Below are 13,801 nucleotides of genomic sequence, written 5' to 3'. Positions count from 1 at the left end.
TATATATATATATATATATATATATATATATGTATATATTTACATGTATATGTTAACATAGGTCAGTTCATTATGAAGTAAAATTGAACAGAAGTATTTTTATATATAAATCAACATTGATAAATGCTGTAAAATGAACTGAGTCCTAATGAGTGTTGTTTCTTACTGATGTTTCATAGGCGGTACTTTGGGGAGAAGATTGGGCTGTATTTTGCCTGGTTGGGCTGGTATACAGGTATGCTGATCCCTGCTGCTCTAGTCGGCCTCTTCGTCTTCCTCTATGGGCTTTTCACAATGGACTCCAGCCAAGTAAGGTCAGTCCCAGCAGGTATGCTCAGTTAATTCAGAATAACCCCCAGTGTGCCTGGACCAGGTCCCAGTATTCCATATGTCAAAAAAGAGAATCCTGTAAACTTTACCTGTAATGATGCCATTTTCATTCACTAGTATTCATTCATTCCTCCCCTACAGTTTATTTAAAATAAAGCACCGATTCACGATTGTTGTGTTACAGTAAAGAGATCTGTGAGGCCAACACCACTATCATGTGCCCCATGTGTGAAGGCAACTGCAGCTCTTGGACGCTGAGTGATAGTTGTGTCTATGCAAAGGTACCGTACATCCACCTACTACTGACATAAACCACATAAGACCCCTTAGAAAATTTTAGAAGTTCAGTAAAACTGACAGATTTTTAATGTTTTGGTGTAATATAAGCCAGTCACTCAAATGGCCCTTGTGATGTGATGTAATGTTCCCGATAGTGTCGTCGATTCAATTTACTTGAGTCAGTTTGCATCTTGGCATCTGTCCTTGTAATTAGTTCACGATGCTGTTCTGTGGGAACATGAAAACTCAAGAAAACCAAGACAAACAACATGAAAGTCAAGAAAACAATACATCTTGGTTGTGTGTCGATAAATAAAGATTTTATTCCTGTAGACAATTTAAGGCAAATACAATTTGTTTTGCTGAAAAGATGTTTCTATTCGATGTTTCAGTTTAAAGACATGGTTTATAGAACAGCCTTGTTTTTCAGAATGTCTTTTTTATTATTGTAGACTCATTAGGAAAGCATGTTTTGTCTGAAGTCAAAGATATTCATATGTTTTAAATTAGAGTTTGGTCCTGGATTCTCAACATGCAAATCAAACACAGATTCCCCAAGCTGTGCAGCCAGTACTAAGGACTAAAAGATGTTTTTTGTGTCGTGGGAACATGGTGGTGACATGCCTGAGAGAGGCTAATATTTGAATAAAATACACATAATAATTGGTTCCTGCCCAGAAGAGTTTTATTGCTTGAAGATTGCTCTTTCATAGCTCAGAAGACAATATAGTCACAGTTCTTTCTCGGCAACCCACTACTGTGTCGTGAGCCTGGACACGGGCCAGCGGTAACAATGGAAATGTTATCAGCTACTGTCCTTACACCTTTCAGCAATTCTTTCCCACTGGTCCCACCCACACCAGTGAAACGATTTTGTCACATGGTTGCAAAATCTTCACCTCTGAGGATTATTTTTACAACCCACCGTTGGTTCCTCCGCTTAGAAGGGATTTAATACCTGCCTGCTACTCCTCTGCTTTCAAAAACATCGGTTACGGTTCTTCAAACTCGCTTCAAAATTCACTCAACAGGAGTTCTGCTGAAGAATAAAAAATCCATTCAAGTCCTGCCACTCCCATATCCAAAAGGATTAAATGTCAATATACTCTTTCCACGCAGGTTAAATAAACAATTATATGAGCTGTACATAAAACCTCCTGCCAAGCCCTCAGATGCTCCTCACGACTTACAGCTCAAATTTCCTCCTCCAAAATCTTTTTCTTCTGTCTCACTTCCTGCTTCTTAAGGAAGTTCATAATGCAAGTTCGAAAGGAGCTTATTAACCTTATCCTGTCAATCATGTTTCAAGGGTATATAAGCAGCAGCTAAGTTTACTTCTCTCCCATGACATTTCTTCAGCATTCCACCTCCTCCCCATCTCCACCTTTAGGCCCACATTTTTAACCCTATAGTTCGATGTTGTCCTTACAAAGCTTAATCTCAGTTCAAGACCAAGCATCCATTCATGGAAAGCACACCATATGATTACCCTTTTTGCCAAATAATTTTATCAAGAGAACTTGTGAAACAACATTGCAAACTCCTAGCACCGAACCTTGGGGTCTCATCCTGGGGTCTCTGATTTTGTACCTACATACATCACTTACTCACTTACAGTACTATGTCACTGTGTAATTGCATGTTGTTGTCAGGCATACTACACATCATGTGAAGTCTTGTGAGTGCATCTGGTTGGGCTTTTCCAAATGATGTAGCTGGCAAAGTTTGTCTTTTGGCTCAAGGATTATGTGAGTAGGTGGTCTTTCAGTGCCAGTGCTTTCTGTTGCTCTTGTTACCACAAAATGGAAATTCTCATTAAATTGCATATATTGGCCGCTTCATTGCTGCAAATTGATATCAGAATGAATACCTCTTAAGGATATACTCACAGCAAACGTCTTTTTCCTTCTTCACTTAGGGGTAAAAATAAGTTGAGGGGTAGAAAGCAGTGTATACTATAAGAGAACATCCCGATGCAGCTCACACTGCTGGGAGCACATTTAGGTGAATATGTAAATATGTGCTCCACGCTTTCCTCTCAATGACAAAATAAGCACACAACAAAAATTTGCGTAACATTTATTTATATAGCACTTTATACAATGTACTGACTGAAAAGAAGAAATGAAATGGAGTAGAGATTCATGTCGAAGAAGGCGGAGCCACATAGCACACCTTCCTATCACGTAATCGCCATGGACCACTGGTAGTTTGAAAATGTTCAGTAAGGTTTGCTTTGGTAAGCTGTTTCGAACTTGTGAAACAAACTCCAAATAAACTGCGTTTTGGTCTGATTTTGTTTAAAATGAAGCCATACCAGTTTGTTCTTCAATTTTGCTTGAAGATAAATGGAGGCTTAAGTCCTGATTTTTTTTCAACACAGGATCATTGGAAATATGTGCATGTGGAGACATTTCTGCAACACCAATATTACGTACCTTATTGCACATTTCATGGCAGTTTCAAAGTGAAATGTCCAGTGAGTGGAGCTAAAACGCGTGTTCAACATGTGACTGTGGCCGTGTTTTTATTACGTTGGTAATAGTTTCACAGGATTTGTTCCGGAGCGCTTCACCTCACAAGTGCATCGCCGTATCGCGTGAGCTACCCAACCTACTGTGGTAGAAAACCCATACATATGAAGCTCTATATGTAACACTAATGTTCAAAAGTACCAGTTTTCTTGCAGCATGTTAAAATTGTTTTGAGGTCATAACATAATATTGTGCAAGTTAAAATTAAAAACTCCGGCCCCGTGAATCATAATTTGTGTGGAAAAGCATAAAAGTTTTATTGGCTCTAGTGTTTCTTTCAACTGAATACATTTTTTGAGTTTTGCAGAAACTTAGTTAGAGGCACATATGAGGCAGGATAGGTTTTTTTCTTTTTTTGCTGAAATTCATAACCTCATCCCATGACCTCATGTGGCTCATTGTGTGAATGAGAAAAATGTAAAACTTGTAAAATGGTTACAAATTGTCATAAGACCGATTTAAAAATCAGATTTGACTAATTTCCTAATTATACATTCTTAAATACATTGCCTCTTTTTTGCCCACCAGGTGACCCATCTTTTTGACAATGGAGGCACAGTCTTCTTTGCTATCTTCATGGCAATATGGGGTGAGTTTGAATCTTTTCGATTTAATCAGTGCTCATTCACCAGCAGAAAGACAGACAGGTCAGCATTTGGTTTAAAGTACAAATTAAGTAATTATAAAAGAGGCTTCCTTCAGCGGATGAAGAATCTATAGCAGTCTGTGGTCTGCTACAATAGGATTCACTCAAAAGCCCAAGAGAAGCAGCTGTAATCAATCACTGCTTTGTCCTACATTACAACAAATGATCCAATCAGGTCACAGTAGACCTCACTTACAGCCTAAACATGTAAATACTTCAAAAGTGCTTGAACTTCAGTTTTTTCCTCTGAACACGAGGAGGGATAAATAGATAAGTGTTGAAGGATGGCTAGAAGCGATCACAGGTGAGTTAATGCTTGATAATTGTAGGCACATTATAAAGTGTGATTGACTGGCTGAAGCCAAAGAAACACTTCCCAGGAGTGAGTTTAGAGGAAAGTAATGTGAGCAGGAGACTCTACGGGCTGGTAGATAAGTTCTCTGAGAGATTTACAGGGCTGTAGATGTTTACCTTCAAATGTGCTGTTTAACCAAATTTTTATTATTCAAGTACAATAGCTAGTTAAAAATATGTTGGCAGTTTAACTAGCTCAGAAAAATTATCTTCAACAATGTTGCTCCACCATAACAACAGTTGACCTGAAAGGAAAAACTAACTGTACAAGTTTACACTAATGCCCTTTGTGGCCATGCTTATTATTGAACTGTATGATACATTCAGGTGCAGAACTCTAGGTGACGTGTGTGGGATTTAAACAAAGCAACATATTAGTCACAGCCATATTTTTAACTGCTGGAAAAATAGCTATAAAAACAATGCATGACACATATGCTATTAACACTATCAGTTAGGGTAGCTGCAATAAACTGTGCTACCCTGGCTACTAATTAAACCCCTTAATTGATAAAAAATGATTGTAAATAGTGAACAAAAGCTATAAACAAATTGTTAAATTGCTTTTAAAGTTAATTCATGAAATTCATGAACCGCTCAAAAAGATGGCTTTAGTTAGGATGAAGTTCTGTTGTCAAGACCTCAGGCATCTCAGAAACAAATTATAGTTCAGGCAAAAGCTTTACAACGATGACCACCCATGAACACATTGGAAATCCGCCAACAGCTTTCTAGAAGCTTAGAATGGAACAAAATGTGTACAAATAAAAGCTAACCTTAAATACCAATTAAATATATGTCCTTACTGCAGACTATTGGGAGTGTCAACCTTATTGATCTGCAGAAGCAAATCCCAAGTTATCTTTCTATGGCTCTTTGGAATAATTGATTCTAATTGGTTGCTCACTACAATGCTTATTTTTACATTCTGAAGTCTAAATTTTATATATTTAATTGTCTGTGGGAACAAAACAGTGCTATTTTCATTTTTCTTGTATCACTCGACAGTCTCTTTCTTTTCATGCAGATGCATGCTAAAATACCTCATTGGCACTTTTAACTCAAATAATAATTTAACAGTAAGCACACAAGCATTAGACCTTTAATAGATGGCTAGAAGCCTATGAGTTCCCAGTTATACTAAAAAAAACTTCTCATTTTATGTATGTAACCCAGTTCCCTGAGAGGGGAGCAAGACACTGCACCACTGTTTTGATGCTATGGGAATGCTTCACGCAAGCCAGTGCCTGAAGCACGTGTCTGCACCCGCCAATTCCTGACTGGCTGAACGTGATGACGCAGCGACATGGTGTAGTACATCACTGAAACCATAAATAGATGCCAAGCCAACATGTCGTCAGACTCTAATTGTCTTGAGAAGACGCGCAGGCATGGTCGGGGTTTGACCACGTGACACAGTGTCTCATTCCCCTTTCAGGGAACTGCGATACATACATAACATGAGACGTTCCCTTTCTAATCGAACTCGACGCCATGTCATTGTTTTGATGTTATGGGAACTTCAATGCCAACGGCACCACATCACAGAGTAGTGCCTGCCCCACAAGGCTGTGAATAGCACAGACAGTTGTTGAGCACAGGCTAAACCCCAAGCAACCCTCAAGAGACCCTGGGGTTGAATCCGAGTCCAGACTATAAAACCTGATGAATATGTGCAGAGAGGGCCATCCTGCCGCAGAACATCTTGTAAGGATGCATCCCTGGCAAGAGTCTTGGAAGATGCAACACACAAAGCTGAAATTGCGGCCACAAGGACCTTTAGCATAGCAGGGGTCAAATCCATTGACAGGCAGTCCTGAAGGAACTCCAGCACTGAACCAATAGGGCAGCTGACTGGGTTCAGGTGGCGCTGCTCGCACCATGATAAATAGAGTCTCCATTTCAGGACATATGACCTCCTGGTGGACTCCGGTGCTCAGAATTGTCTCAACATCCTTGGTTGGGAGACCAGAATCTAGGAGCTGGTACCCCTCAGGGGCCAGACCTATGGTTTCCAAATCTCCAGCTCGGGGTGGTGGATCATCCTCTGCACTTAAAACAGAAGATCTAAGCTGGAGGGTCAGCATCTTGAACCTGTACAGTATGTCCGAAGAATACGGTTCAGGCCCCTCAGATCTAAAACTGGACACAGCACTCCATCCTTTTTGGGTAAAATAAAGTTCAGACTGTACAACCCTGAATCTTTTGGGAGAGGTACATGCTCTGTGGCTCCTTTTTCCAGGAGAGACTGCAGTTCCTGGTTGAAAAAGACTGATTCTTGGCGTACTACTGTTGTTACTATGTTGTTGAACCGAGGTGGACAGAAGACAACTCGGTCCTGGAGGGCCGGTGTCCTGCAGAGTTTAGCTCCAACTTGCCTCAACACACCTGCCTGGAAGTTTCTCGTATGCCTAATATGACCTTGATTAGCTGGTTCAGGTGTTTAATTGGGGTTGGAGCTAAACTTTGCAGGACAGTGGCCCACCAGGAGCAGGATTGGACATCCCTGCTGTGGCCTTTTCTTATGGTATTCAATACCCACTGAGAGATATTTGGCAGAAGCTACCACATTGCCAGAAATCTGACAGAGGGATAATTTTTTGTTCTCTGAACGCTGCCTATCTGTGGCTCTTGTTAGTTCTTTCACTGACTCAGGGGACAATCCCTCACTGAAAGTTTTAAATATGGTTTTGGTGATGTAGTACACCATATCACTACGTCATCACGCTCAACCATTCAGGAATTGTCATGTGCAGATGTGTTTCAGACACTGGCTCTCGTGAAACATTCCCATAGCGTCAAAACAATGATGCAGCGAGTTCCATTCGAAAGGGAACTTATACATTTCTCTGGAAGAGCTGGAAGAGAGAGAATGTAAAATGCTACACTGAAGTTAAATAGTTTTTTCTAAATAATCAATACAACAGGTAACAAGCCAGTCATTATTGTGATATTATCATATTCAATATATGAAATGCATTTTAAATAAAAATATAAATAGATAGGGAACCCCTTATGCAGAAGTTCAGTGTACAGTAATTATGAGAAGTACTAATGCATTAATGCCTCTTTGAGGTCCTTTTCTCAGATGTACAGCTGGAAGCTCTTGAATGTTTGTAGATGAGCTACAAAATTGATTCAGAAAGTTAAATGACTAATGGCTGTTTGTATGCTATATGGCTTGTTTGGGGTTTTTTTATTCTGTAAGACAGTAGATGATCAAATGATTAGCTGTAGAAATGGCCGTCTAGAGTACAACAAATAGAGAAGTAGAATGACATGACTGAGAGAGCAAAGACATCATGACTTTGAGGTCAGGACCTCAACACAACTCTTAACATAACCATGCGCTGCTTTGACCTCCACATAAAGCACTGCACTTGTTACGGAAGGGTTTCACAGTTGCCAGGTAAAAATAAAAACACAGGAAGTTGTGTAAATAATGAAAATGATGAAGGCAATCCAGATATGCTCAGAAACAGTTCAAGGCAGAAAGCTAACCGGATTTTTTGGCTGATGAATGGCAGTTGATTTCTTCTTGTGAAATTGATTCGATTTAATTACATATTATATTCTTTTTTTCCCCACTGCAAAGACCTTGTTTATTAAACAATGTGCATGGAAAATACAGGTCACCTCAGTTCATCTTTAAATTTAGGGTAATCGTGTATTTTTGAGGGATGGGTGGCAACTGAAAATTGTATTTGATGCTTTCCTTCAAAAAGTCCACTACTTTGGGGAGTGTTGACAAAAGTCATATTAGTGTAATAATAGAACACTGTGATGGGGACTGTACTGTTCCTGACAGAGAGACCCAGGTGGATCTGCAAGTCTAAATCCTGAGAGCTCCAATGTGAAGACAGCTTTCAGCAAGAAGACTGGGCTTTAAAAAGTAAACAATTCTCCTTTTGGTCTCTCACTCTGTTTCTTCCCTTCCAGCTCTTTTGCTTTCAACAAAAGTGGGTCATACAGTCCTTTGGTAGAAACGAGGGACATGTGAACTCAGAGAGCCCAGATGTTTTTTTTTTTTAAATGGTTAAATTTAACATGAAAACCTCACAGAGCTTACCTTTGTCACGTTTATGTTCTGTGTTTCTGTTCTCCCTGCCTTGACCTAGTTTTCCTGTGTTGCTTGATTAGTTAATTAGTTTCCACCTGTGTTCGTTAATCATCCTATTAGTCCATCGTTTGATTTAGTATTTATAGCCCTGCCTTTCCTCACTTTCTTTGTCCTGTCTCCGTCGTGTAAAGACTGTGTTGCTTGATTAGTTCATTAGTTTCCACCTGTGTTCGTTAATCATCCTATTAGTCCATCGTTTGATTTAGTATTTATAGCCCTGCCTTTCCTCACTTTCTTTGTCCTGTCTCCGTCGTGTAAAGAGGTTGTTTTCTCCTACGTTCCCATGAAAATTTATTAAAGACTCTGTTCGTTTGACTATCTGCCTCCTTTGTACTCCTTCGAGCTCCTTTCCCCTGGCAACCCGTGACAGAAGACAGGACCAACAAAAAGGATGGACTGGGCTGAGGACGTTCTTCTAAACATCCAGCAGGATGGAAGGCCTTTGGAGCAATATGTGGAGGAGTTCCTGAGTGTCTTCCATCTGGTGAGCAGGAGTGATCATATGCTTAATGCGTGCTTGCGGATGGGACTGGACGATGATAATTTATTCAGATTCTTGTCTCCAGACGATTGTTATAGACCCGTAGCAGAATTTATTAATTTTGTTCTCAATTTAAATAGCTCTAATTTCTTTGTTGAAGTAAATAATGATAACTGTTCAGTCCCTATCTGGAGGCATGTTGGCACTCCAGTTCACCATAAACCAGCACCCTCCACATACCGCTCCAATAAGCCCGCTCCCTCCGTTCCACCCCTGCTTTCCCGAGCCCGTCCAAGATCCATTCCAGCCCTCAGCCCAGAAAAAGAGGCACCAGCACTCCCTCTAGAGTCCACTCCAGCGTGCCTCTCAGCGCTCCTGGATATGGCGCTACCCCCAGCGTTCTCGGCTCCTATCCTCTTGCCTGAGTCCGCTCCAGAAAACTCTCCTTCGTCTCCTGAGTCTCCTTCGCCTCCACTGGTCCCGTCCAGCCCTCCTTCGTCTCCTGAGTCTCCTTCGCCTCCACTGGTCCCGTCCAGCCCTCCTTCATCTCCTGAGCCCGCTGTGCTAGCCAGCCCCGCTCCTCCAGAGCGCTCTCCAGTGCCCGCTCCTCCAGAGCGCCCTCCAGTGCCTGCTCCTCCAGAGCGCCCTCAAGTGCCCGCTCCTCCAGAGCGCCCCCCCAGAATTCCTAATTTTCCCCAAGAAAATTTTTGGGGAGGGGGCATATGCCCGTGGCCGTGGTGGCCGAGCTGGCTAAGGTCACGGAGGATCCGCCATGGCCTCCTGGACTGCCTGATGCACCATGGCCTCCTAAGTCCCCTGCTCCGCCATGGCAACCTGAACTGTCTGCTCTGCCATGGCCTCCCGAGCTGCCTGCTCCGCCATGGCTTCCTAGTCTGCCTGCTCCACCATAGCCTCCGGACCTGTCTGCTCCGCCATGGCCTCCTAGTCTGCCTGCTTCGCCATGGCGCCCCGAACTCCCTGATCCGCCCTGGAGGCCTTCCTTGTCTCCACCCTGTTCCTGCCCTGCACCAGCCTCCAGGGTGCCCGCCCCCCTCCCCATTGGAACTGTTACGGCGCGGGACGCGCCTTCCGAGAGGGGGGCGATATGTCACGTTTATGTTCTGTGTTTCTGTTCTCCCTGCCTTGACTTAGTTTTCCTGTGTTGCTTGATTAGTTCATTAGTTTCCACCTGTGTTCCTTAATCATCCTATTAGTCCATCGTTTGATTTAGTATTTATAGCCCTGCCTTTCCTCAGTTTCTTTGTCCTGTCTCCGTCAAAGAGGTTGTTTTCTCCTACGTTCCCATGAAGATTTATTAAAGACTCTGTTCGTTTGACTATCTGCCTCCTTTGTACTCTTTCGAGCTCCTTTCCCCTGGCAACCCGTGACATCTTATTTTTACTTTGATTTATTTAGTATTCCTTTTTAGTGCCTAAATCAGTTCCTGTGATACTGTGGAAAATTTAATGCTTCTGAATAAGCTAGCTGATTACATTCTGCAAGCTAGATTGAATCTGAATGTCTACCAGTGAGATATGAAACTTTATCAAATGGATAGTTCTAATCCAAAACCCTGTTTGGTTGCGAATTCAAAGTTGGTGTAAAATGTTGATGATCTGTGATCATGCGTTCTATATTATTGCTATTATAACCAGTCCTGTCGGGTTATTTTGGTGCAACTTCACAAAACCAGCAATGTTTGTGGAAAAGACAAAAGTATTTGATAAACAGCAAAAAAGCAACACTTGTGGAGTGGAGAAATGAAAAAAATCTAATGATAAACCTAAAAAAGGTCAATACAGACAAAGACAAAATTTGTGCTTTAAATTTGTACTTCTGTTTAAATTTGTACTTCTGTATTTTATTTATTATGCATTTTTATGCAGTTTGTACACCTGTATTGTATTTTTATGCATTTTAATTAAGATTGTTAATGTAACTACATTTAAATAATTTAAATAATTTTAGTACTTATTAGGTGCCCCCTTGAAGTTTGCCACAGCCCCGTAGTGGGCCCTGGAACCCCTGGTTGAGAACCATTGCTTTAAATGTCATAAGAACCAAATGTGAGAGTTGTATCTATATTATAACAGGTTTTTCATATTGATTTTTTGAACTTGGCACAGACATCATCTTTCAGAGAGGCAAATACGAAACGGCTCTGGTCCTGTGACTATTCACACACTGTAAAAAATCATCAACAACATATTTTATACCCTTCAAACCTTTGGTCACAAATGGGATTAGATGGGCTATAAATGTGTTGAAATTCAACAAACTTCCTCAGCAGTTGTTATAGACAGTAATTGACCTAAAAAAAAAACTCACAGTAGAAGAAGATTATGCAAATGCTCACAACACTGTTCCTTTCAGCAAGGAGATTTGCGTTCTTAACGATGCCTGAAATTGAGTTTGCATAGTTAAAGTGCTTGTTTTCCTGTATGTACATATGTATGTTTGGGCCTAAGATGACCTTTCTTAGTCACCTCAAGTAACTTTGAATAGAACCATACTGTATCTGAAAGCTCTTGTTCATATTGTGTTCACATCTTACCACTTCCTCCTGTGCTGTCACAGCCACGGTATTCCTTGAGTTCTGGAAGAGGAGAAGGGCGGAGCTAACCTACGACTGGGATTTGATTGACTGGGAGGAAGAGGAGGTGAGCCTGCCTTCCTGTTTGTTGCTTTGTGTTCCTTTAGAAATATCATAATTTTTTGAAACCTGTTAAAATGACCATTAAGTTCATGAACAACTGTAACTGGTGTGTGGCCAATCTATGTGCTGTCTGTTGTATTTCCTATAGTGTAAATCCTGTGTCATGGTGTGTTCTGTGAGTGTGCCTCCTACCGTATCATGTTGTGTTGTGCATGCCTTGCTCCTAATGTGAATATGACTCAAGGGTGTTCACACTGACAGCGATTAGCTTTGACAAAGCATCTGTTGTTGCGTGCCGTTCTTGGGTTGAGAAAAGTTTAAGTTTTATGCGTGTCCATCTCCTGTAGAGATTTTAGTCAAATGTCAGCAAGACGTAAGAGACGTTAATTTTGCTGCAACCCAGGCTCATTGGAAAAACTTTTTTATAAAATGTTATTACATTCCTTCTTGAAAGATTTGCGAGACGTTCAAAGTGAAATGTCCAGTGAGTGGCACTTAAAGCGCATTCAGTTTTATCCAAAAGATGAACGTGAATCTGGGATCATTTTATTACATTGGTTGTTGTATGTATCGTAAGTGCCGCTAAAATGTTAATCCTCTATCGTATTTGATTAAAAAAAAGGACCACCTATATTAAACTGTAAGCTAACCCTAACCTGCTCCTGCTGCACCAGGTGAGCTATCAAGCAAGTTTACTATGTCAGAAAATCCATACATATGGAGCTGGTTATGTGATGCAGACATCAAAATGTATTAGTTTACAAATCATTCACTACGGTAAAAGTGTTATGAGGTTATAAAATTATATTGTGCAAGGAACCATATGAAAATAAGTCTTTATTAATAAATAATCTGTCCCTGTAATCAGAATTTGAATGAAAAGGAATAAAAGCTGTTGGTGTTTTACTGCCACTAGTGTTCATTTCAGCTGGAAACTACAGTGAATTTTATGTAATTGTACGTTTTTGCTGTTTTGCAAAAATTCTGGGTATAGGCATGTATTTCCAATGAGCCGATGCTTTCTCTGTGAACAAATTTTTCTTTGCCTACATGTGGGGAATCGGCATTCTAAGTGCGTTTAGTTAATAATCGTTCATTTTATTCGTATGATGTATTATTTGTTGTCAAAACAGATTCTCATTTGTAATCATATTTTCTAGCTAAGGCCAGTTGCACAGCACACCAATAACATTTTGGCGTCCAGTCGTAGTAATGTACACTCATTCACATTCACTTGACAACTTCCCGTGATAAAATCTCAGTGTGAACAGCTCTTGTGAACCGCATATCATCAGCATGTGCAGAGTGATGGTGAACTGGTGCATATTTTGTGTGAAATGCGTTTGAGGGAACACCTCAAAATAACCCAGAGATCAAAGCGATCAGATGTGGCTCATACTTGCTGTACGTCTGGAGTTTGCATTCGTTGCCCTGTAGATTTCTGCTGTTGCTAATTTCTGTATAACAGTGGTTCTCAAACTGTGGTTCATGACCCAACAGTGTTACGCAAACCTCTTTTCCACTAAGTGCTGCAGGCATGATGTATTTTTGTAGACCAAAACCTGTAAACAAGGCATTTTTTTCTGAAGTCAATGGTTTTATTGAATGGGATTTTGGTTAATGCCTGAAATAAGGTTTGTGTTTTTTGTTGAGGGAACCAGGGTGATGCTAACTTCCAGGTTGCCCTACAAAAATACATCATCATTCTTAGTGCTTAGTGTAGACGTTAACACAGTAGTACAGCTAAACTTTTGTTGTTAGAAAAACTTTATCTAAAGTTTTATTTGGTTATTTGTTCCTGGTTCCAGACCAGCAAGATTTTAGGGCCAGTGTGGAACCAGAATTTTTTGTGTGGTGGAAATGGAATGGAAACTAGCACCAGAACAACAGCATATTTATGCCACACAAATTTATTTAAATAGATTTTTTATTTATTTCCCCAAATATTTTATTTCTAATTTCTAATCAGTTCACCCAAAAATGAAAGTTCTGTCTTTATTTAACTACTTATCGTGGTTAACTACTTAATGGTTAAATTGAAGAGCTACAAGAACAAACAACTAAAAGGCTTTTTTCTTTTTTTTTTAAGCGAGTAATAACTTTTGGTCTGTTCCTTACATAAACCTATCAAATGACTTCAGAAGGCTTGGAATGTAGCACACTACTTGCATGAACTACAGGTGCATCTCAATAAATTAGAATGTTGTGGAAAAGTTCATTTATTTCAGTAATTCAACTCAAATTGTGAAACTCGTGTATTAAATAAATTCAATGCACACAGACTGAAGTAGTTTAAGTCTTTGGCTCTTTTAATTGTGATGATTTTGGCTCACATTTAACAAAACCCCACCAACTCACTATCTCAACAAATTAGAATACTCCATAAGACCAATAAAAAAAA

At 40.3% G+C, this 13,801-nt stretch overlaps 1 protein-coding gene across 1 annotated transcript in view; it reads left to right on the top strand.

Moving 5' to 3' along the window:
- Window positions 1-72: 72 nt before the first annotated feature.
- Window positions 73-13,801, top strand: part of LOC107723956 (anoctamin-3-like) — a 26,002-nt gene continuing 12,273 nt past the window's right edge. The window contains exons 1-6 of the mRNA XM_016532686.1: window positions 73-77; window positions 180-314; window positions 515-611; window positions 3,672-3,732; window positions 11,322-11,404; window positions 11,549-11,575. Of these exons, the coding sequence (XP_016388172.1) occupies window positions 73-77; window positions 180-314; window positions 515-611; window positions 3,672-3,732; window positions 11,322-11,404; window positions 11,549-11,575 (408 nt within the window). The remainder of the gene's footprint in view (window positions 78-179; window positions 315-514; window positions 612-3,671; window positions 3,733-11,321; window positions 11,405-11,548; window positions 11,576-13,801) is intronic.

The sequence above is a fragment of the Sinocyclocheilus rhinocerous genome, unplaced genomic scaffold (genome assembly GCF_001515625.1).
Source record: "Sinocyclocheilus rhinocerous isolate Xijiao unplaced genomic scaffold, SAMN03320098_v1.1 scaffold63, whole genome shotgun sequence".
Taxonomy (NCBI): Eukaryota; Metazoa; Chordata; class Actinopteri; order Cypriniformes; family Cyprinidae; genus Sinocyclocheilus; species Sinocyclocheilus rhinocerous.
Note: the sequence above shows the minus strand (reverse complement) of the source record. Positions and strands in the feature narration are given on the sequence as shown.